At 32.9% G+C, this 26,150-nt stretch overlaps 1 protein-coding gene across 1 annotated transcript; it reads right to left on the reverse strand.

The window, feature by feature from the left end:
- Positions 1-2,601: 2,601 nt before the first annotated feature.
- LOC145319913 (uncharacterized) lies at positions 2,602-26,150 on the reverse strand. Its single transcript, XM_080162315.1, has 22 exons — positions 26,127-26,150; positions 25,270-25,353; positions 22,923-22,988; positions 22,237-22,326; positions 21,705-21,748; positions 21,176-21,329; positions 20,668-20,771; positions 19,994-20,073; positions 19,727-19,841; positions 16,877-16,963; positions 13,849-13,956; positions 13,071-13,149; positions 12,264-12,372; positions 11,722-11,818; positions 11,197-11,289; positions 10,855-11,003; positions 10,299-10,579; positions 9,725-9,816; positions 9,345-9,388; positions 7,852-7,945; positions 5,875-6,057; positions 2,602-3,640 (listed from the first exon to the last, which is right to left on the reverse strand). The coding sequence occupies exons 1-22, from the start codon at positions 26,148-26,150 to the stop codon at positions 3,595-3,597; spliced, it is 2,223 nt and encodes a 740-aa protein (XP_080018441.1). The 3' UTR covers positions 2,602-3,594.

Genomic DNA, 26,150 nt, shown 5'->3' on the forward strand with positions numbered 1-26,150 from the left:
ATTATGTTAACAAAGTTTTAAAAAAAAATCAGGTTGATATCTTTAAAAATAAGCTCAGAATTCACATTTTTAGTGTTTTGGGGGGTCTTTTGCTCCACAAGCCCCTAGAAGGAAAGTCCCAAAATGAAATCTGTAATGGTTACTTAGTTCAGTTTTATTTAAAAAGTTTTCTTTCTCTGTGTTGATATCTCTTTTACTTCTTTAGATAACTACTGTTGGCCGAAGAGGGGGGCAAGTAGGGGCACAGAAGTTTAACTGCCAGTTTTTTGGGGGACTTTTGTTCCACTAGCCCCTAGAAGGACAGTCCCAAAATGAAATCTGTAAATGTTACTGATGTTGGTTATGTTAACAAAGTTTTCAACAACAAAAAATCAGGTTGATATCTTTAAAAATAAGCTCAGAACTTATATTTTTAGTTTTGGGGGTCTTTTGCCCAACTAGCCCCTAGAAGGAAAGTCCTAGAATGAAATCTTTAAACATTAATGAGTTTGGTTATGTTAAAAATGTTTTCTTTAAAAAAATCAGGTTGATATCTTTTTATATCAGCTCAGAACTCATATTTTTTGTGTTTTATGGGGTCTTTTGCTCCACAAGCCCCTCAAAGCAAAGTCCAAATATGAGATGTGTAAACATTACTGAGTTCAGTTTTTTCTTTAACAAAATCAGTTGATATCTTTAAAAATAAGCTCAGAACTCATATTTTTGTGTTTTGGGGGGTCTTTTGCTCCACTAGCACCTGGAAGGAAAGTCCCAAAATGAAATTTGTATAGGTTGCTGAGTTTGGTTATGTGAAAAAAGTTTTCGCAAAAAAAATTAGGTTGATATCTTTAAAAATAAGTCCAGAACTCATATTTTTAGTTTTTGGGGGTCTTTTGCCAAACAAGCCCCTAGAAGGAAAGTCCAAAAATGAAATCTGTAAATGTTACTGAGTTCCATTATGTTAACAAAGTTTTAAAAAAAAATCAGGTTGATATCTTTAAAAATAAGCTCAGAATTCACATTTTTAGTGTTTTGGGGGGTCTTTTGCTCCACAAGCCCCTAGAAGGAAAGTCCCAAAATGAAATCTGTAATGGTTACTTAGTTCAGTTTTATTTAAAAAGTTTTCTTTCTCTGTGTTGATATCTCTTTTACTTCTTTAGATAACTACTGTTGGCCGAAGAGGGGGGCAAGTAGGGGCACAGAAGTTTAACTGCCAGTTTTTGCCGGTTTTGGTGCTGGAGGCGACGATTTTTTTTAACTGAGCATAATATCTTAATAAGTTGTAACTATAAGCAGTGAAAAAAGTGACAAAAATATATTTTTTAGGCCTTTTCAAAGGGCAGTTTTGAAATCCCGTTATTTCATAAAAAAATTAAAATGCTTAGAGAATGGCTTGGAAGATGAATTTATGTGTTCTGCATATTTCAATTTAAACACATAAGGCCAAAGATATAATATCCCAAGAATCTTTTGTCAAAGTCTACTCTACACCTAGCGCTGGCGATTTCTATTTTCACAGGTATAAAATGCATGATTTTAGAAAACTGAATGGCGCTAGGTGTAGAGTAGACTTTGACAAAAGATTTTTGGGATAATATACCTTTGCCCTTATGTGTTTAAATTGAAATATGCAGAAGAGCTTAAAACCTGCACATTGCTGAGATATTGTTAAAACCGCCGTGCTACCGTTATCTATTGATATTTTACATGCCTGGCGCTAGGTTGCCAGTAGAGATAGAGAGCTGAAATTTTGTACATGTATTTCTAGGCTCCTAAAGTAACTTTTTAGGTTAGCAGAAGTTAACAGCATCCCCAGCAAGTTGTATTTCTCTACCTCATCTACAGATGGGTTGAGGTCTGATTTAGTGGGCCCTAGTCGAGAATCCAGATTATACCACCAGCGCACTTCGAATCTGCCTTGTTGAACATAAGTGCGGCCAGCTCGGAGTACGAGCCCATCTTCGACCAAAGATTTTTTTGTGCTAAAAAATCATAACTTAAGCTTTTTATAGTGTGGTCAAACTTTCTGATTGGTCAAGTAGTTTTGGCGCTATAGTCATTTTTAAAAAGTCCGAGGATATGTGGCACACCCTGTACTTTATAGATGTCGCAAGGCAGCTGATATTTTCTTGTTTAGTCTTACTAATGGCTACGCCCCTCTAGGGCTAATTGAATTGTCCAAGGGGGGAAGGTATAGGGGTGATAACCCCCCCCCCAAAAAAAAAAAAAAATTTACACCGGTGGTAAATTTTTTTAGGGTTGTAATTACCCCCCTCCAAAACTGATTAAGAGGGGTATTTAATTTTTTAAGTAGGGGGGTGGTTGACATTTTTTTACCCCCATTCAAAAACAAATTACCCCCTTTCCCCCTAAAAAAAGCTTTGACGCCCTTGGAGGGGGCAAAGTGGACCCCCCCCCCTATTTTTAATTTTAGCTTTACAAAGAAGTTTTTAAAAATAATTTTTGGTGATTTTATTTGGGAGGGTGGTTGTTATAACTTCCCAGAATCTACATTTCAAAAGAGAACCATATCGGTTCAGCGTTTAGAGAAATCCTTAGTTACAGACACACACACACATAGAGATCCTGTTACTTCTTATTATAAGGATAAAATAATGTAACTAGTTATTAACTGTTTATTAAATATTTATCAACAATTTTCTTACAGTGTACATATTCACCGTAGTTTTTTTTAATATTATCAAACAATCTCTTATAAATATGTATTAATCAGTATTTTTAATATTCATACGTATGTATATATGCATATAATGATAAATCAATAATAACCAATGTATAGAAAGCTATATATATTATTTATATATATATTTTAATTGAAAATATAAAAATTAACTAAAAAGTCTTAAAACTCAAGCAGCAGAAAATTGGGGAAAATTTAAAAAAAAAATTTATTCGTGTCTCACTTAAGTAGGTTTTAATTTAAATTGAAATAACATTGGCTAACTAACTAAATTCAGCAATTTTAATCAAATTAAATCATAAAATGTTTGTATGATTTGAATAAATCTATATCAATAAATAAGTGGTATTTATGATAAGATACTCAAAACCAGGAACAAGGGAATTATATTCTAACAAACAATTCGTGATTTTTTGTAGAAAACTTTAAAAGGTTTCGTGATTTTTTTTGTAGAATTTACTGTTGGAATAGATACCCCTGACTCAAAACACAAAATTATCTAATTGATTAAAACCTCTGTATAATATGTAAAGTCATTGTGCTTATTACAACGTTATCCTTGATTATTAAAACATAATATAAATTTAGTTTTAGGGTTTATGCAAATTATTTTAATAGTAACAAGTGTTTAGCAAGTATTCTAAAAAATTAACAGGACAGCCAAAGTTTTAGTTTAGAATAGTTAACGTTTTATAGAGATTGTTCTATTAAAGAACAGAAGACTGGAATCAATTTAGGTTATCACAAAATATTTATAACATAATTCATCGTTAATTGTACACAAACAACTAAGATTTAAACTAATTCAAGCCAATCTTTAACTAAAGTTTTGGCTATCCTATCTTACTGAATTTTTTAGGAATACTTAGTTCAAATCCTGTAAATTAGAGGGTTGAGGGAAGCTTAACTTTATGTTAGATATTTTTATCAAAAAGTTCAGCAATTAAAGATATAACAAAGCTTTACAAAATATCTTAATTTGAAAATTGTAATATTTATTATAAAAAAGGCTAGGCAAAATAATCTAAAAGAAGTTAATATCTAACTTTTTCCTAAACCTGTACAAAAATAGGATTACAAAAAGCTATAGCTATTGATTAATACAAATTTCCATTTTTAATTAAGGTAGCGCAGCTTCTCTGTAAATAGAATCTTCCAAGAAAAGATTTTAATTGGCAATTTATTTATCTGTTTTCTAGTTCAGAAAGAGGATTATATAATGGACCATACATTGATGTGTTCATCTCTATCAAGGACCCAAATTTTATAAGCCAAAAATGTGCTTACAACACTTTGGGAACCAATATAATTTACAGTCTAATGTCACCTCCCTTCCTCTATGACTTTGTTGTTATTTGTCTACGCTATGGATAAGGAGTATGGACATAGTCGTCCTTGAAGTTAAATACATTTAGTGAGCTTTATAATGCATGTGTAGAGTAGAGTATACTATTTTAATATTACAATTTTCAAATTCATTTCCATTACTTTTTACGTGGACTTAACTATAGATGTTTTTTTTTAGAAAAGAATAGTTCCATGAGAGTATTTTGTACGCAATTGCGTGCACAGTGATTCACAGGGGGGGGGGGGGGTTGTGAAACAAATAAGGAATGAAAAAGTGTAATGCAATTACCCGTTTCATTTTTAAATGAGGGGCTGACATCCCCCAACCGCACGCCACTGTTTGTATGTTTATCATATTAGTTTTAGAAATTTAAGTACCTAACTAAGCACCATTTAGGCTAAAAGAAAAAATTAACTTTACTATTGTATAAAATTCATCTCATAGAACTATCCCTTAACATAAACAGAGATAACTGTAGATAAATGGTCACATAGCTAATTTTATGTAGACTTCCGGTTTTGCAAAATTTGATTAACAAAAAAGATTTTTTAAAAGTAAATGGGGGAGGGGGGGGGGTCTATTTTCCCTAAATCAATATTTTTTGGAAAAGTAACGGCTGGCGACAAAGTCGTTTGGCCGTTTTTGTGCTATTTTCAGGATAAACCCACCATTCTGTTCGTAGTTCAAATATAATTTTGCATTAATGGCATTAAAACTCCCCCTCCCCCCTGAAATTCACGACATAATTATCTAAACTTTATACTTAAGCTATTTCTATCCAAAATAGCTATCTGACCACTTAAATTATAGTTATCTACGTGAACGTTGCAAATAAATTAGAAAAGCTTCCGTATGACTCGCTTAACAAACGTTGTCTTCTTGTCGTTGGTTAATTTTGAAGGAGTAGTTTTATTACAAAATTACAAATGGTGTGCAATTGCTTCCGAGAAAATGTCCACTGTAAATTTATTATTCGACAAGTGCTACAAGTTTTAAGTGTGTTTATAGTCAAAGTCATGTTTTGAATTTTGTTAAGATAGCAAAACTTTTTCGGAAGCGATCGAACACCTTGAAATCAGAGATATAAGGGAGTTGGCATCTCAAAGCGTGCGAAAAAAAATAATTTCTATTAATTTCTGTTTAACAATTACAGCATGCTATAGAATAATACAGTTGTCTGTCTCATAAGAGTTTTATTTTTTTTCTTCAAGAAGATTGAAATCAATATTTTTGGGTAACATAATCCTTGATTTTTTTTTCCCACCTTGTATTGTCATGGTAATGGTTAATAGTTATTTCTCGCATCGTATTATAAACGGCTTTACGCGGATATAGAATGTACAATTATGAGATTAAAACTAGTTTTTTTAGCCCCGAGGTGACGAAGTCACCGGCTAAAAAAACTAGTTTTAATCTTATGATTGTACATTTCTATATTCGTAGAAAGCTGGATATAATACGATGCTAGACATAGTTTTTTCGTATGGATGAGAACCGGTTCCTATCCACCGGATTCGAATGAATACGAGAAAACTTTTTATAACAATCAGTAGGTATTAGTATTAGATGCACGAAATCCCCTTTATCTCTGATAGGATGATCAAAAATAGGCAGCAATTGTTTGTTCACATTATTTAAACCCTAAAATCTATACTTGGCTATTATAATCAAGTAATGTTTGCACTTTTCTAGATTTTAATCTACTTCTTTTTTTAGGTCCAATTAACGCTCTTTTCTCCCTTTCATTGCAATAAAATCACCAAGAAAGTTCATTTGGGGATCAAATAAAGGAACAAACAATGAGTGCCAACTATTGATCATCATGGGAACTTAAAAATATTTTTACAGCTTTGTAAAATCTTTGACTTCAGTATTATTCGCATCAACCTCTTTAAGATTAGGATAAAGTCCGCCGTTGGTTTTTCCGCCCTCGGGTTTGCCGCCAGTCATAACTAGACCCTCCGGCTTTGTAGGGATGGCGGGTTTGAAGCTTCGCGGGGCCGGCACAGGATATGATAGGGAGGAGGGCTCCTGCAGTTTTTGGTGTTCATACAATGTTGTAAAAAACAAAAGCGAGAGAGTAGATAGAAAAAAATGAAGTTAGTTTAGAACATCAACTACCTTTCCTTTTAAAAGTTTGAATTAAGAACATTTAAAGGCCCAAATATTTATGTTTAAGAGAGCTATGTCATCATCATCATTGCGTACTCGTAGGCCACCCACAATAGTTCTTAAATATTCTTTGGATGTGGCACGTTTCGAGGAATCGCTGTTAAATGAAATTCTTCATTTAAGTTTGTCTAGGAATTATAACCCCAAGGTTGTTCTTGGTGCTTGGGGATTCCATAGGCTTGATTGGTTAATTTAGAAAAGCTATGTATAACTTTCTATCGTCCTTTTCATATCGCATGTACTAATAATTACCAAGACTTTATAACAGCTTTTCTCGTATTCATTCGAATCCGGTGGATAGGAACCGGTTCTCATCCATACGAAAAAAACTATGTCTAGCATCGTATTATATCCAGTTTTCTACGAATATAGAAATGTACAATCATAAGATTAAAACCAGTTTTTTAGCCGGTGCCTCCGGCACCTCGGGGCTAAAAAAACTAGTTTTAATCTTATAATTGTACATTCTATATCCGCGGAAAGCCGTTTATAATACGATGCGAGAAATAACTATTCTCGTATTCATTCGAATCCGGTGGATAGAAACCGGTTCTTATCCATACGCAAAATTTATGTCTAGCATTGTATTACAGGGTGTTTTTTTTAATGGAACAAAAGTATTGCTTGATATAACCCACTTGCCATTGACAGAAATTAATAATCTATATCTTAACTTCTTCATTGGGTTGGGGAGTTTTGTATACGAAAAAAATAATTGTCGATTTTCAACAAATTATGCCATAAAAACCGGTTTTTCCAAAGTACCTGATTTTGGAAGATTTTTGGATCATAACCAATTTAAAGAGTGTGAAAAAATGTGTACATTTTTAAAAATCAAATTGTGCGGCTTGTGTTAATAGTAGAAAAATGTTACGCATACCATTCGAATTGTCATAAACTCTAGTTTTTGGAAATGTATGTATCATATTCATGCTATTTGTAGTATAGAAGCTACGGTGGAAAATGTGAGAAAAGTTGAAAAGTTTTAAGTAAGTTGCGACATTTTGCCACGTAGCTTCTAAACTATACATAGCATAGTAATAGTTCTTAAACACCCAAAAACTAGAGTTTATGACGATTCTAACGATATGCATAACATTTTTCTACTATTAATGCAAGCCTCACAATTTGAATTTTAAAAATGTACGCATTTTTGCACACTCTTTAAATTGGCCATGATCCAAAAATCTTCCAAAAATAGGTACTTTGAAAAAACTGGTTTTTATTGCATATTTTGTTAAAAATCGACAATTATTTTTTTCGTATACAAAACTCCCAAACCCAATGAAGAAATTAAGATATAGATAATTAATTTCTGTCAATGGCAAGTGGGTTATATTAAGCAATACTTTTGTTCCATTAAAAAAAACACCCTGTATATCCAGCTTTCTACGAATATAAAAACGTACAATAATGAGATTAAAACCAGTTTTTTAGTCCGTGCCTTCGGCACCTCGGGGCTCAAAAACTGGTTTTAATCTTATAATTGTACATTCTATATTTGCGGAAAGCAGTTTATAATACGATGAAAGAAATAACTAATTTCGCATCTGTAAGAAATAAATAATAACAAACTAACAATAACAATAAATATGACGAGTAGCTTTGCTGTTAAAGACAATCATTATTTTTTTGCAGTAGGTATGAACATTCCTTTTTAGAAAAATCAGTTGATGATGGAGAACTATTGGAGGAAGTTGTTGAGGAGCTGTTGGACGACGTGGAAGAAGTTGAGGAGAGATTTCCTGAAAATAAACATTCTTAAACTACTAATCCTATGATTAGAGTAAAACACTAGAGGGAGAAAGGGTTAAATAACTGTATTTCCCTATCGCAATTACCTTGTGCCGACTCTCAATTGGGTCTTTGAAAATCAACCAATGGTAACGGGAATATTTACACAGCCAAGTAGCAGAAAACAATTTGCTAGCAGATGAAAAAGGTCATTGGAAAAGGGGGGGTTGTAGTTATCTGTTTTCCTATGAAAAAGGGATGATATACATCATGAACGTCCCGTAGGGCGTAGAAGGGTGTTTAACCCCTTAATCTTTGAAAAGCCTCTTTTTACCCCCCTTCAATAAAAGCTTGCGACGTCCTTGAGAAACTTCTTTAAAGGGCGAATATAGGTTCGATATGATATGAGCTTATATCAAAGGTGCAATTCCATAGATTATAAATAACTTAAAAATATTGACATATTCAATTGTATAAGTCTGTTTATAGCTTAAAACCCGTCAATCTCGAAGAAAATATTTTGTAATTAGTGTGGTTCCCTAAGAACTCAAACACCCTAGCATCACACAAGGCTTCGTGGCAAGGTTGAATTAAAAAGCTTTCGTTAAATGATAGTCGTAATAATGTGGAAACCAATTAATCAGGGGTAAATATACCCTCCTTCTACCTTCATAAAGTAAATTATTTAAAAGTTAAAAAAAACATCAAATAATGTAAAAAGTAAAAAAAAATAATCGATAAAATTTTCTTGGAGGAAGAATGATTTCAAATCCCTGTTTTTTTTGTGGCCGTGTGTGTGTGTGTTGAAAATGCGTACACAAGGGTTGTTTATATCATCATGAATTAATCAAAGATCTCTGTACAGAAAATAAACTTTAAGACGTATTATTTACCCTGTCAATACTCCTGACGCCCTTCTACGCAAATTATTTTTATGCTTTTTAAAAAATTAAATAAACTAGTATATAATCTAAAATAATAAACATTTAAATTATCTTTTAAGGTGCGTGCCAATGTAATAGTCAATCAAACTTAAGCAAAATAGTCAAAAAAAAGTCTTGTAAAGGGCTAAAATAAACAATTTTGTCGGCAATCTCATTTATTATATGTTCAATTGAAACAGAAAATTGCAAAATCTACTTAAGGATTTTTTTGAATTTTTAAATTTGGCATAGATATTCTTAAAGTATGTAATGGCACCTTTGATATAAGCTCATATCATATCGAACCTATATTCGCCCTTTAAGAAAAGAAAAAGTTATTGGTCAAACGCTCTCTTTAAGTCTAAATTACAAGATACTTAAGAGGAGCAAAATCTTTTAAGCACCAATTAAAGAAAAATAATTTAATTAAAAATTTTCATTATGACAAGTCGAATTATTTTTTTTATCTGAAAGATTTCTACAATACCTGCTGTTCGTCTGTCTTCACTGGTGCTATGCTGATCATAATATCTAAACAAAACGTAATTTCCAGTGTATTACTTACAGTAGAAAATAAAAAGAATCAATATACTCCCCCTCCCATAATTATAATCTAGCAGAGAAGTGGTTTTAAGTCATTGGTTTAAAATGGAAAATGAAAAAAAGCCGAATTTCAAAATAAGAATTAAGACTAAAAGAAAGGAGCAAAGAAATGTCATAAACATTAGAAAAATGAACAATTCGGGTTACTTGAAGAGTAGACAAAAAAATAGAGATTTAAACAAAGACATTTGTAATGATAACGTAAAAAAGAACAAACATAATCTTATTGTAGAGTATCCACACTCATAAAATTGGTTTACCTACCTATTGTTACTATTATTGTTTGGGTTATTTCTAAGCTCATGTTGAGTGAAGCTAGTCCTGCTGTTCCCTCCATCCTGTTGGATTGATGCTACCTAAGAACAATGCATATATTGAGTTAGCTTTCCTTTGCACTAAAAAAGCGCAGACTAAAAATAAAATCTAAATGAACAAGATGATCACGCTAATAATGTATCTAATGAAGACAATTAGCTGCAAGAGCTTAGATTTAATAAGACTCAGCAGCTGGCAATACATGGAGACTCAGCAGCTGGCAATACATGGAGACTCAGCAGCTGGCAATACATGGAGACTCAGCAGCTGCCAATACATGGAGAATCAGCAGCTGCTAATACATGGAGACTCAGCATTGGCCAATACTTGGAGATCAGCAGCAGCTCAGATTAATATGTCGTTACTGTGATGTTATCAGTTGTTAAGATAATTATTGATGATGCACAGCTGGATCTAATTGGATGATTATTTCAAAGTTATCAAGAAATTAAAATTCTTTCTTGTGGAAGGATATTGTTTCTTTCATTGACTTATTACTGTTGCCTTGAAAATAAAACCTTACCTCCTCACTTTGTTTATCCGCTGAGGTGGGGGGACCAACAACCATCATTGTCCCAATATTCAACAACTCTTTAGTTTGGTGCATTAACTTCTCCGGCGAGCCAGAATTTGTCTCATTATCCGCCATTTTGGTGCCACGTGGCGAGTTGCCGCCACTGGTGGAAACACCTGTTGGCGGCAGGCGGGTTTCTGTCATGGCTCTGGGCCGCTGTGTCGGCGTTGAGCTGGCGGAAGCGGTTGTGTGAGATCTAGTCACCCCGGTGCCATGATGGCCTCCTGACCCTAGAAATTAAAAAAATAGATACCTAGGCAATAATTCAAAATTGTTGAGAAAAAATTTTAACAGGCAAATGTGCAATCGCGGCTTTTTGGCACATTTGGGTCTTTCGCAGTTGGGAAAATTCCCAAGAGGATTAAAACAAATATACGTACTCTAAAAGTTAAAATGCAAAGACAACAAAACTGTTGCTCCAGTACTCACATGTAAGCAAGCATCAAAGAAACTGATTTAACCATATAAAGTATAATATCATGGCAATTAATAAAAGCCAGCCTACCTCCACCATGATGGTGGTGCAACAAACTTGAACCCAACTCAATCGATGCTCGCACACCGGTGGCGGCTGCTGATGGTGGTCTTGGCGGCGGCTGCGACGGATGCTGAAGCATTAGAGAGCCGCCAGATGACGACATTCCTCCGCTTGTTCTAAAAAGAGAACATCAATTTAAGATTTATCTTTAGATCAATGTAAGTATTGGTTTTATTTTCAAATACTCAGTCCCTAACATAAAAATCCACATTATTGTTAAGGCGTTGAAAGCAAAAAAAATGGACTAAAACCATCACTAGAATCATATCTCTAAATTAAATAGCCTAAAGAACATAAGAAAAAGGTTACCTTGGTGAACTATGCTGACGGTACTGTATCTGTGGACTAGATGGTGGCGAATTCAACCCTCCCCCTATTACTGATATACCGTTGGGTGAGTAACTATATCAACATGAAAATGTAAGATTTGAATACTTTTTAAAATTATCCCTAGGTATTAAAAACAATTTGATAAATCAAGTATTTAAATTTGCAAATAATATACCAAGTGGATTGCATCTGTAATGTTTATAATGAAAACATACCTATGCCTTTAAAAAATGAAAAAGATATGGGGCTAATGAAACTGGTTTAAATTTTCATTTTAATATCCGCGCAAAGCTGCCTATAAAGCTGCCTATAATACGATGCGTTAAATAACCATTCGAATATTTTGACCGAATGATAAAAATCCAATAGAAATATAAGATCCACAAATGTCAAATATACAGACACTCATACACCCTACTACTTTGTCATCGAGTGTAATACAATTTGTTGTGTGATTGAGTTATATGAAACCCATGATTTTTTATTTATTAAAATTTTACATGCCTAGTATTTGTTGAGGAGGGCGTAGAAGGGGGCGGGGCTGCAGGTTTGGGCTTCACTTTTCTACTCTTCTCTCTTGTCAGGGTGCTTGGTGGCAAATCTGAATAGGGTTCAGATTTTTATATATATAAGATATATCTTACTACTTTATATTGTAAAAGGATAGATCGGAGTAAATTCAAAAGCAGGGAGACATTGGATTGTAAAATCATACTTGTACCCAAAGTTGTGTTTCCTTAACAACTTTGGGTACTTTTAACAAATCTTGATACGCTTGCAAAAACCTTCAGTGTCCAAACTATTCCAACAAAGAATTTAATCTGCAGGAGGGGTAATTTTGTTTATCTTATTTGGTGTGTGAGTCAATTTATTATCCCTTAAGATCACTCGTATGAGATTGTATTAGGCCATAATTCTATTCTTGTACAAAATAGAACAAAAACAACAGGAATTATTAAAAAAGCTGTTGAATAATAATCATATGACACAATTCGATCAGCTGACCGCAGAAATACAAATATAAGCTGATAAATCAACTGACATACCTGGAAGCATGCTCATCCGTTGATCAGCTGATTCGTTGTTGTTGCAAGTGAATGGGAGACATGTTTTCAGCGGGGCAAAATTCTGGTTCCATAACACTGGCGGGTCATTCTGAAAGAAAAAATAATTTTTTAAAAATTTATGGATAACATAATGTTGATTCTCTCTTTGTGTTTTTTAATCATGCAAGATTATTCATATTAACTGTATACAAAATACACCAAACAATAAGAAATAATAAAATCCTTGAAAAGATCAGAATTTTCTGGAATTAGCCAGCAATAAATAAAAAACGATTCAGTATTTTTAAAAGCAATTTTCTTAACTTACCTGCCAGGATTACAGATTAGTCCTAATGGCATTTTATGTTCCCTTAAATTTACAAATAAACCACATCAGAAAATATAAATATGAAGCATTCCTGAAATAGTTAACTTGACACGATACCTGCAGTGACCCTCCAGCTCGCTCCAACTTGACTTACCTGGAGAACCAGACTAGCTCCAACTTGACTTAACTGGAGAATCAGACTAGCTCCCACTTGACTTACCTGGAAGAACCAAGTGTGCTATGATATGATAAGTTCAACAACTTGTTGGAGTGCCCCTCCAGCTCCCACTTGACTTACCTGGAAGAACCAGAATAGCTCCAGCAGAACCAAATGTGCTGGGATATCATATGATTAGTTCAACTACTAGTTGGAGAACCCCGCCAGCTCCCACTTGACTTACCTTGAAGAACCAAGTGTGCTGGAATAGGATTAGTTCAACAACTTGTTGGAGCACCCCACCAGCTCCCACTTGACTTACCTGGAAGAACCAAGTGTGCTGGGATATGATTAGTTCAACAACTTGTTGGAGTACCCCACCAGCTCCAACGTCCATTGCATCCTGCGTTCAAATTTCAAAGCTCAATTTTATGCCACGACAGTTATATATGCTTAAGTAATTTTCTATGTACAATTTTGATAATAGCGAAGCTGTTCTACATCTAGGGTCGATCCGTCCGTATCGTAAATTTAGGCATGTTATAATTGTCCTATCTATTTCAAACTTTTTATGATTTCTCAATTTAAGAAGCATTGCAACCAAACAGTCCGTAAGTCCATTCTAAAATGTTGTCTTTTTAGATATATTATATATATTTTTTTGCTTAACGTATTTGTCCCAATACGTGATTTCCTTGACGAGTAGGCCCTTTTTTAAAACTTGTAAGTTGGTACTTTGATATCAAATATCCTGTATTTAAGCTATTTTATATCATATTATATGATTATCTCCAAATTCTAAATAAAATAGGTAGGTAATATTTCCTTAATACTAAAAGTGCACTAACTCAATGTTTGTTAATATTTTTCATCTGTCTGAATTTCAAAGTTTAGCTTTTAAGGATGTTGTCTTTTTAATTTGTAATGGTTATTTTCATGGGGGGCTGCCATTTACACATCCAGCAAAAGTAGAGTAGATGTAAGTATTTTCGCCATTGTAATTCGCCATGTAATACATCCACTATAAATTTGCTAGATGTGTAAGTGCTATAGCCCCATTTTCGTTTTACTATAATTTATGGCAGGTGATTGAGATAAATTCCTGAACAGCCGTGTTTGACCATATCACATTTGGTGTAATAACAATGGCAAGATTGTTGGCACTCATCTTATTCTTGTCAGAGTGCAGTGTCACCTCGTGTAAAAACCTTAAAAATTATATCAGAATTAATATGGTCAAATTCTATAAAATTACAAAAAAAAGGCTTAACACACAAAGTAACATGAAAAAATACCAAATAATCTTATTTTAGTCTTAAAACAGTAGAACCCGAAAATTCTGACACCCCCCTTAAACCCAGATCGAGACTAAAAGAGCGGGGTGTACTTTTTATTTTCAGGGATATCGGTACACCCCACTAGGGGTCTACCCCCAACATAATCAACATACTTTTAAGTTTTAAAAAATCGTCCTTTGATTGGTAAATTGACGCGCGAATCTAAAATAAAGAATCGCCTTTTATATAAATCTCAGGGATTAAGGGAATATTGGAGCTTTTAATTATATCTTTCCACAAAATTTTGTTTTTTAACTTTTTGAACAAAAACATCCTGATGTTTAATGCTGATTAAAAATGCTATACATGCATATAAACTGGAGTAAAGATTAATTTACAGCCCATTGCCCTATTCCTGCATGTGCATACATTTAAATAAATATTCAAAGACAACATCCATAAAAGCGAAGCACTGAAACGGTAGGACAAACGGACATTAACACTTGTATAGTATCTGAACTGAAAAATCAGAACATAAATGTATAAATGTCGAATCAAAATTGTAGGTAAATTTGTTAAAAAATTGCTTAAAAACAGGATAATGTTTATGGACATACTTACATTTTTGGACTTGATTATAGAGTTGCTTCGCTTATAATATTGTTCTTTGTTGTCCCAGGAATCAATATACCAAAAATCAGATCAAACGGATAATTAAAAAACTTGAAAATTTGTTGTTAAAAAAGTAGAAAAATCAACATGTTTAAAATGGACGTACGGACATTCTGGTAATGATTATAGAGTTGCTACGCTTTCTAAATCGTACCCAACTACAACAGGAATCATCATGCAAAGTTTGAAATCGATAGGACAATTCTAACATGCCTAAATTAACGAATAAAAGCTATCTATCTCGGACGTACGGACGGACCGACCCTAATTATAGAAAAGCTTCGTTTATAAAAAGTTGAAATTATAATGGGATTGATAAAAATATTTTTTGTCTACTTTGGTCACTGCAATTACATAATATTTACAATTTTTATTTGTTTATCATAAATATTTAATAAAAAATATTAAATTTAAAAGTCGGTGACATTGAAAACTTGTTTTATGACAACAATAAAAATAAAGTACTTGACACAAAAAAAATTAAATATAGTTGCATAAAAATAAACATGAACTGTAAATAATAACTGCTGAAAACACGAAACCTTACAAATAAAGACATTATAGCTTGTTGTATTGTATAGATAACTAGCGGCTTCGCCCCTAGCCTCTATGGGCTTTGCCCCAAGAGGTTTAATCAAACCAATTTTTTGTATTTTTGATTTAACTTTTAACCCCACTATTTTAATTTTAGTTTTAAAAAGAAAAGAAAAACACTTTTTTTGGGGGGGGGGCTGTCTTACCCTCCAAGAAATTAGTTATAAACCTTCCCGGGACCTATGAGAAGCTACCCTGTAAAGGAGAACCCGATAAAACAAACAAACAGATAGACAGACATTGTTCTACTTTATATTATAGAAGATAATGATCTAAAAAACGCCCTTTTCCCCTAAAATACCCTACAGTAAAAGGAGGGCCTATATTGTGAAAGTAAGAAGTGGCCTTTCAGAAAAATGATTTTAGCATAAGTTACAGGAAAATCTTATAGGCACATTAAGTAGGTATTTTATATGGAATAGACAAAAAAAATTAGGCACAACTTATATGCCATTGCTGATTTTGTGAAAATAATAAACTTTGTAAAGTTACATATATCCAAATATCTTAGCATTGAACAATAAAATTAATACATTCCATTAAGTAAACAAAAATAAGTACAAGAGTAGCTTGGCCTCAATATTTAATAAGATTGTGTAAGAAAGATAAGGAACCTAGTAGATTGATAAGTAATATTGCATAATTTTAATCAAAACAGTAGATCTACAGAACAGCAAAATAAAAAAATTCACGAAATTACTTTAAACATTTTTCCTCACAAAACTTTAACTTTAATCTTTCTTAAACTAGCGCGGACTGAAGGAAGGTTGTATTTTTACATTGCATTGTGAAACACAGGGGTAGCTATTCTAACCAACAATTCTACAAAATATCACGAAACCTTTGGTGGAATATTTGTTTTTGTCGAGTCATTTTCCTTTAGAGTTATTTGTCAGAATATCATTTCCTTGTCCCTGGTGAAACATAGCTGTTTAAAATACCACGAGGGGAAATCTTAAAGGAGAAGATAGGATGGGAGAGAAGAGAAATAGTAAAAATTAAAAAAATGACGATATCAATATATAGATAATTCTTAAATGAAAAGGTAAAATTTTGTTTTTCACAGAATTTTTTTTACTGTATTTTAACCGACAGACCAACGGACAAAGTTATATGTTTACTTTTGTTTTCGAAAGTAGGAACACCAAAGTTTTATATAATGCACTTTACTATATTTTGAAATATACATTTATATGATATCTATATCTAATATACACTTGTACAAAGAATTAAGTTTCAGATTAAGATTTTATCTAAAAACTTGAAGAAAACATACTTCTTCAAGTTGGTAATAATAAACTATCATATAAGGATAGGTAGGATAATTTCTTATTCAAAATGCTATTTGACACTCTATATATAGGAATCGATTTAAAAATTCTTAATATCAAATTATACTTAAGTTTTGAGATTGAACGAACCAACAGACAATTTTTAGGAGACCATCATTTTAGTGATTTTTTTGTAGAATGGATTGTTAGAATAGCTAGGCCTGGATTTGTGGCTTAGTAGATCTTATCCTCAAAAATCAAAAAAAACCTCTATCTACCAAATCTTAGAAAACATAACAAAATAAAATACGTACCTAAATAAGTATTGAATATTTCTATAGTTTTCCCTAGGTAGGTAATCACTCTGTAGTAAATTCCATATTGCATTGAATCTGTCTTCGCCTAATTTTTTACATAACTGTGTTACTTCATAGTATTACAAAAATATAGAATTAGTGATATATCACTTCCACAAAAACTCTTCTATTTGTGTCCGCAATTATCAAAGGGGGGGGGGGGTAGGGAGTTAATGCAACCATCTCGTAATCAGTGAGCAAAGGGCAATTAGAATTCGAATTTCCATCTGAAATTTTGCATGAGTAATCCACAGTGGGATCTTTTGCCAAAAAACGGGACATTTAGAGTAGACAAAAGTAAACTTCAATAAATAAGCTTGTATTTGAAGAAATGATGTAATTTCTTTTGCTTTAACTCGGAAATAACTTAAATTTTGCCTCTGTTAACTTCTAATGTGCATTTGGTAAGTACGTCTTGCTGTTTTGGAGGAGCGAAGCTACCCTATTTTTAAAAAATCTATAAAACTTCATAACTTTAGTTAGGATAGGAATATTTTAACAAAATCAACGTCTATGTAAATATTTCTTCAATGCAAACAATGTTTGTGAACAAGAATATAGCGTCAAGTGCACCCAGTTTGAGTCCCGGCATTTTTAGGTAGGTCCAGTATAAGTAAAATAGGACACTTATAAGGCATGTTTTCAAATATTTTTTTTACAGATATTAACAACAATAACATAATTTTCTAAACACTTTTGATTTTGTGTTAATACCTTTATTCTAAGTCTAGTTATCTTCATTTAAAGTTTGTATAAGAATATAAACATAATTACTTAAATTATATTCTCTCTCAAACGTATATTTCTCTCTCTCTCTGATGCGTATATAATGTTTTTGCAATATTATAATTAATCTCCGAATTTGAATTTCTGCTGGGCCAAAACCAGTTAGAACTACAAATTTTTTCAGAACACATGAAATTTAGCAAATTTAATTGCTAAATTAAAAGTATTTATAAGTCATCTTTATTTAACGACTCCTTTATCCCTTAAATGTCCATTAAAACCGCGAGAACGGCAAAAATCGTTAAAAATCACGCCAACGGCGGCAAATAACGGCGAAACGGTTCGCCAGAGGCAAATGATGCATAAGTCAAGAAAGATCCGCCTTAAAAAGTTTGAAAATATTGCAGAGATGACTTTGGGCTCTAAAATGACTCCTTCCCCCTCTAACGAAGGAAAATTTGAAATTAACAAGAACAAAATTGTTCAAACCATACATTGTAAAATGCTCAATTACTCGAAAACGGACAAGAGGCCCCAGGTTGTGAAAACTGTTTTATACACAATACATGTTGTATATTGATATTATTATTGCAAAACCCGGGGCCTCCTGTCCGTTTTTGGGTAAAATGGAGAAAACTGATTTTTTGGGGTTAAAAATCTTAATATTTTTGGTGAATTTTTCTCACAAAATGTCAATTTACACCACCAAAAAAAATATTTTTTTAAATTTTTTCTTTAATTAGACATTGGTACAGGTATCTGAAAAGTACCTCAATAAATTTTTTTTTTTCATAAGATGAACATAAATGTATTTTTTGTTGCTTTGAAAAAATTGTGTAAAAAAATCTGGAAAATCATCAAAACTGAAAAGAAAATTTTCACTACCTTTTTTAAAAATGGCATAAACCCGCCAAAAATTAATATTTTTTAAAAATTTCTTTTTTAGCTGTCTACTTACAGCCATTATTAGGTCCTAGGATAGATAAAAGTAGATTTTAGAATTTTTGGATGTCCCGATTTTTTTCAAAAGATCCCACTGTGTAATCCCTGGTAGGTCCATATTCCCTAAATCGAACAAAAAGTTGGAAAAGTAACGGCTAACGGCTCAGCCGTTTTGCCAATTTTTGGATATCTATATTGCAAATTAGTCACGAAACCTATCTCCACATAATACTATTACCACTACAAAACGCTATCAAACGGTTCTAGACGGTAGCTGTTGGTACTAGAAGTTTTAAAAATGGTTATTGCTATCATTTAACATAAATTAAATCAAAAATATGTTTAAAAAAGTTGATTCCTACGTACTTGATGATGAATTTACCCTGAAAATAGGCAAAAAAACGGCTGAGCCGCCAGCCGTTACTTTTCCAACTTTTTGTTCGATTTAGTTTAAATAGACCTACCAAGGATTAATCATGCAAAAGTTCAGATCGAAATTCGAATTCTAAGTGCCATTTGCTTACTGATTACGAGATGGTTGCATTAAAGCCCCCCCCCTTTATCACATTAAATACTAATTTTTGCAGGGGGGGGGGGGGGGGTGAATATTGGGTTGTAAATTCTACATACTGTTGTAGAAACAAGTTTAGAACTTGGTACTTTAATTCAATCTTGAATTGTACTAATCTAACTTTCTTAACATTAATTTTGACATGGATAATTATGATTATTATAATTGAGGTGTCTAAATCAATTTTTCATCCATTATATTATCCGCTAAGATCCCTGCATTTTTTGTTATTATAGTTACTTTCATCCAATATGAAATTCCATACACTTATGATACTTTGGATCTCGCTAATCACTGAACCGATATGGTTCTCCATTTAGAATAAATCTAGGGAAGGTTATTAACTATTTGTGGAGAGGATACAGCTATCCTCTCAGGAGAAAAATAACAAATCCAAAACATTATTTAAGAACCAAAATTAAAAGTAAAGAATCGACTTCCTAGTCCCACCTTCATTTAAGTGCCCCTAGAGGCCTAGTACAAAAATAATAAATAAAAATAAAGGGCGAAGAAGAATATAATATAGAAGTGTAATGCAGAATAAAATGAGCCAAAGTAGCGCAGCTATTCCTGTGAGGCGGCCGGCATCGAGCCAGTCGTTGTACAACTCCTCTCCCATGAGTGGACTAGGTAGTTCCCGTAGGTAGGTCTTTATCAGCCCAGTGAACACGTGATGGTCGTAACCTAATTATAAATAAGAAGGTCATAAATTGGCGAGGCGAATATTTGTGTATAAGGTTCTCTAAAATTAAGTCCAATAAAGGTAAAATATTCTAGATAGAAGTTATTGGTTGTTTTAAAAAAAGCAGTTTCGCTTCTAAAATAGATAACCTTACCATCAATATTGTTTATAAAGGCGTGACCCGCTTCTATTTCTGCACGCAACCGCTTCACCTTGCTGGCGCCAGCGGTCAACCTAAATAAAAGATGTTTTAATTAAGTAAAGGTCTAAGTTTGGTGGGTGAGTTGTTTGGTTATTCATTCGCTAATAGTTCTTCTAAGTCTATACAATTAAAGAAAGAAAGCGATGATTTGTATTACCCTCTTCCATCTACTGTTTGGATAAATTGTAAGTAAAGATTGAAGTAAAACACAAAATTTTAACCTTTGTTAGGTTATAATAAGTGAACTAAGCGGCCATCTCCTCCCAATACATAAGAAGAAGACAATATAATCAGCTAGGTTGTGCAATCCGAATTATAAATACGCCCAATTTTTGGATCCAGAATTCGAATCCGCAATTCAAATTGCGGATTCAGATTGTTAATTTTTATGACTTTTGTAGCACTTTTAGGTTGGGTTAGAATTTTTATTTACAAGAATACCTTTAATAATTTTGCCAAAATCCGCAATCCACAATCCGAAAATTCGCAATCCACAAAAAAACATGAATTCGCAATCCACGGATTAATCCGATTTTTGTAAGAATCCGAATCCGACACAAAAATTGGGCGGATTGCCAAGTTCCAACCTTATAATCAGCATATCCACAACAGTATTTAGACCTTACCTAAACAGACCCTCTTCATCAAGGCCGAGTTCAAGAAGTTTAACACAACAAAGCTGCAGAGGAAAGGCAATGCCGCTCTCCAAACCGAGATCACGTATGTGGTCCTGAAAAAGCATTTAAATAATAGAGAGAGGATTGCTGTTTTTACTAGTTTGAAAAGCTATTTATCCGTATAAACCTAGGATGTTTTTACGGGTCATCTCAAAAAACCGCCTATCTCAAAAAAAACGCCCATCTCAAAAAAACGCCCATCTTAAAAACGCCCATCTCAAAAAAACGCCCATCTCAGAAAATGCCTATCTCAAAAAAACGCATTTCTAAAAAAAATGCTATTTACTATTACCGTTAAAAGACAAGCCTAAAAAAAAATCATGAATTTTTAGATGTGTTATGTGAATTCTTTTTTATTATGCAAAAAATATGTTTAACAAAATAAACCGTATTTAAGTAAGTTAAATTTAACCGTAAGTTTGTTGCTAAGCTAATTATAAACTCATTGATTTCAGACCTGCAAAGAGGTGCCGAAGATGGGGAATCCTTTCCGCGAGGATCGTAATGTCTCCAGTTTGGGTTGGGTCTCCTCCAGTTTTGTATAGCTCTCTTTCAACTGATGCAGCCGGAAGCCTACAAAGTTGGACAGAAGACCAGCCATTTCGTTGTCTCTGAAGAATAGCATTTAATTCATAGAAATAGTGAAGTTTATCTTTTTACATCATTTGCAAATTTTTTATATGTTGAATAAAGCATTTGATGGAAATTTTATTTATTTTATGACATGGTCACGTTACTTTTCTGTGGACGGATATATAATGTAAATTTTTGCGTTTGTATGATGAGTTATAATGACATACAATCCTGAGCTTAAGACCTTTATAATAATAACAATATAATTGCATTACTACAAATTTGATCTTGGAAAGTGAACCAAACTAAAACTACTTAGCAATTTTAGGTTCTAAAACAAATCTTAATATGCTTGCAATGGAAAAAATATATTTGACTGTCATCAATTGAATTTTTCTGTATGAATGAAGTGCCTGGAGAGAAAGCTGAGCATGTCGGCGGCCAAACCGTCTCTTGCCTATTTCGCAGGGATAAAGAACATTAGCTTATTTTTTTTGGCGGATTTATATTTTGTAAATAAGAGTAATAAGCACAATAGACGTTTCAAGGACAAGGTTTAGGCTATTTAAATCGCGGGAAGAATTAAAGGCTTAAAATGGGGATACGGGGATTTTTAAAATCTCATATACTTCCAAAGCGTTTTACCCCCCTAATTCCTTGCCTGTACCTAAAATAGTTTTTTCTCGCATAGTATTATAAACAGCTTTCCGCGGGTAAAAAATAGTACATTTATGAGATTAAAACCCGTTTTTTAGCCCCAAAATGCAGAAGGCAAACCTGGTTTTGATCATATGCTTGTACGTACATTTTTATATTCGTAGAAAACTGGATATATTACGATGCTAGACATATTTTTTGTATGGCTGATAACCGGTTCTAATCCACCGGATATTAATCGGTTTCGAATGAATACTAGAAATGTATTTATTTATTCTTTAGTCCTGCCTGATCAACATTGCGTAAAATATCATCTAGCTCCTCGTTAAGCTTCTCTATCTTTTGGCTTAGAGCAGCACCAGTATTTCCATGTTGCTTCTACAAAGATATTAATATAGATATCAGAGTAAACATAAAAAAATACTAGATTTCAGGTGTTTAAGATTCAGATATGATAGATATCCAGAGACTTACCCCAGGAGTTGTGACTGTATGTCCACTATACTGTTCTTACATATATGTAGAGTAGACAGATATAAACATACAGATAGATAGATAGATATCCAGATACTTACCCCAGGAGTTGTGACTGTATGTCCACTATACTGTTCTTACATATATGTAGAGTATACAGATATAGACATACAGATAGATAGATATCCAGATACTTACCCCAGGAGTTGTGACTGTATGTCCGCTATACTGTTGTTCTTACATATATGTAGAGTAGACAGATATAGACATACAGATAGATAGATAGATATCCAGATACTTACCCCAGGAGTTGTGACTGTATGTCCACTATACTGTTCTTACATATATGTAGAGTAGACAGATATAAACATACAGATAGATAGATAGATATCCAGATACTTACCCCAGGAGTTGTGACTGTATGTCCGCTATACTGTTCTTACATATATGTAGAGTATACAGATATAGACATACAGATAGATAGATATCCAGATACTTACCCCAGGAGTTGTGACTGTATGTCCGCTATGCTGTTGTTCCTCTTCTCTTGCTTTCTCCAGTCTTGCCTGAAAATATTTTTTTTTAGCTGCTATGAAAGATAGAGGCCTAATTTATTCTTTAGTTAGTTGACTGCTCTTAACCAGGGAGGGAGGGGATACTGGATTGTAAATTACACTGGTACCCAAAGTTTCATAACCAAGTTTTCTTATTTGAGGCTTTTTTCAACTAATAATTTAATCTACAGAATGTTTTTGTTTTGTATATTATCATTGGAAATGTTTATCAATATATCGTTCATTGTCTTATCCCTAAAGATCTCCTGCTGTCTTTTTATAATATTTATACATAAAGGCTAAATAAAAGGCGGATACGTCCCTAGAAGCCTCTAGGGACACGTAAAATTATTTCTTTTCAATCTATTTTAAAATCCGCTATTTACAAAAAATATTTCTTTTTGCCGCTAGATGGTGGTAGTTATATTCTTAGTTAATTGCAAAAATGTCCGCAGGGCGGCGTTATTTTTATTTTATTTCTATCGATTTCTCTGGGGAGGGTGGTGGTACCTTACCCCAAAATAGTTATAAACCTTCCTGGGCCCTATGAGAAGCTACCCTGTTAAGGAAAACCCGATTCGTTCAGCGTTTAGCGAGATCCTTCAGTACAGACAAACACATATCCTGTTACTTTGGTATAAGGATTTATATTCTGTGATATTAATGGAAATTATTATCAATGTTAAAGAATATTTTTATCTTAAAATTTCTTGTTTTTTTTTCGTGTATTGAAAATAACAAAGCGGAATATTATTATTAAGTTAAAAGAGGGAAAGGGTAGTGACGGTTAAATTAATCTACAGCCCTTTCATCCGCTTAATATTAATCAGATCCCTTAAACAAAGAAAAAAAAACTTAATTTATCATCCATTGTCCTATCCCTGTATCCCTGGTTGAAAGCACAACTTCACACCTCCTTTAGGCAAATAATAACCACAATAAAATTAAGACAAATCCTACTCATAGCATGATAGCACAGGGAGAAATATTATAAAAAAGGTTTCGCGACATCGCCTCTTAAGTGGCGTTTCGTCGTATTTAACAGTAGCTTTTCTCCTATTTCTAGCCCCTGCAGGCACAATTGCCGAAACCCTGCAGGGCAATCATTAACATTTACCTAACCTAACCTAAAATAACCTATCAAAATACGATGAAACGCCCCTTAAGAGGCGATGTCACGAAACCGAAAACGAAATACACAAAATTCTTTATTTTTATGAAAAAGGGTTGATAAAATTGTCAGATCCTAATGGAACTTAGTAAAGCCACCATAAATTGTTATATAATCTTGTAGTTATAGTGTTCTCTAACCAACAAATTGAAGATAATATCTTATTAGTTTTTTAGATTATTTATCCATATCCCTTGAAATGGCATACAATTCCAAATAAACCACATAAAGCAGATGGCTAGCAAAGAAAGTTTTTTTTTGTATATTCATTAATACACTTTTTATATAGTTTGTTTAGAAACAAAATTAATACTTATTTATGTATGTATTTTAAAGTTCAAAAAGAATTATATAAAGCAGTAAGAGGCTTTAGCCTGAAGTTAAATATCTCGGAAATTTCTATTTTTCAGGGAATCTTGGCGTTGTTTTAGGCTATTTTACTGTCTGCTCCCGCCCTCCCTAAAGACTAGGGGCGAAGCAACTATAATTTTATAATAAAGGCAAAAGGTTAATTTTTTCTTCTTAATTTTTTGCCAATCTTTGGGAAAATCCAAATATATATGACTTGTAACAAGGACAATAACATTTAATAATTACAAATCAATCAAATTATAGAAAACTGATATTTTTAACCATCATTTATTACAATTTACCATTCTTCAATATCAAACCCAATTTACAATTTTCTAAGTGTAATTAAAACGAGTTGAACTGATCGACCATCATACTTTAGTTGTAGAATAACTTTGCTATTAGAATTAATAAAACGTGTGTCACGTATTTTTCGTGCATTGTTTCTTAAGACAAAATATTGAGTCATAAAATGATGATAACATTCACTTGATAAAATATTCAATTTTACATGTTCTGTTTGAAAGCGTAACTTTTCTAATTTTATTTAGTCGGTCCACCATGTCTGTCCAGTTTATGGCTATTCCTAGTAAGATGCGAAATACCTAGTGTTATAATAATTTTAGAATACAAGAGAGTTGAATGGTTGAACATACTTTTGAATTTATGAGATTACTTATAACACTAAATATAACGTACCTACCTATTGATGACGGACAAATGAACATTCCTAAACTATAACGTAGCTGCGCTACATATAACCAGCCCTACCTTCGTTGTGTCTAATTCTAATAGTAGTTTGTCCAATTGTCCACGACTAGATTTTATCTTGGGTAGGTCTGTGTTTAATATGTCCTGCACAGTTTATTACAATCGAAGCTTTTCTATAATTATCCATAACGGATAGTTTTTTTTTATTAATTTAGGCATGTTAGAATTGTCCTATCGATTTCAAACTTTGCATGATGATTCCTGTAGTAGTTAGGTGCGATTTAGAAAGCGTAGCAACTCTATAATCGTTACCAGAATGTCCGTACGTTCATTTTAAACATGTTGATTTTAAAATTTTTTAACAACAATCTTTTATGTGATATAATCATCCGATTGAACTGATTTTTGGAGTACTGATTCCTATTACTAAAGGTAGAAAATTATAAGCGAAGCATCTCTTTAATCAAATCTTAAAAATGTCACTGCAGTATGTATTCTGTATTCAAGAAGTTTTGCAACAAATTTACGTATACTTTTGTCAAGACTTGTATATTTATACTTTGTATATAAATTCAGTTCTGACACTCTACAAGAATTAATGTTCGTTTGTCATACCGTTTCAGAACTTCGCTTTTATGGGTGTTGTCATCCTTGTTAAATCATAAAAGATCAAATTTAAAATATTGGGAAGGGGGTTCAATTTTTCATTGGCGTTTTCACTTGGAGGAAGGGTGGTAATACCCTCCCCAAAAGATTCATAAACTTCTGAGGACCTATAAGAATGTACATGGTAAATGAGAACCTTATCGGTTCAGTGGTTTGCTGGACAGACAGACAACTTGTTACTTGTATTGTATATAATGATGTTGTTTAATCCTTGTTTTCTTACTATTATAGCCAATACTATAATTTCCCACCTTGAATCTTTTTACAATGGACAT

This window comes from Acartia tonsa, chromosome 5 (assembly GCF_053477335.1).
Source record: "Acartia tonsa isolate MP-2025a chromosome 5, ASM5347733v1, whole genome shotgun sequence".
Classification (NCBI taxonomy): domain Eukaryota; kingdom Metazoa; phylum Arthropoda; class Copepoda; order Calanoida; family Acartiidae; genus Acartia; species Acartia tonsa.

What these genes read in the sequence shown, in the direction of transcription:
- LOC145319913 (XM_080162315.1), bottom strand. Translation starts at nt 26,150, where the DNA reads ATGTCCATTGTAAAAAGATTCAAG. An exon ending in AATATTCAATACTTATTTAG is followed by an intron (nt 13,957 to 16,876) that starts GTACGTATTTTA and finishes ATAATTTTTAAG; the next exon opens with GTTTTTACACGAGGTGACAC. An exon ending in AACAATAATAGTAACAATAG is followed by an intron (nt 9,389 to 9,724) that starts GTAGGTAAACCA and finishes CGTTTTGTTTAG; the next exon opens with ATATTATGATCAGCATAGCA.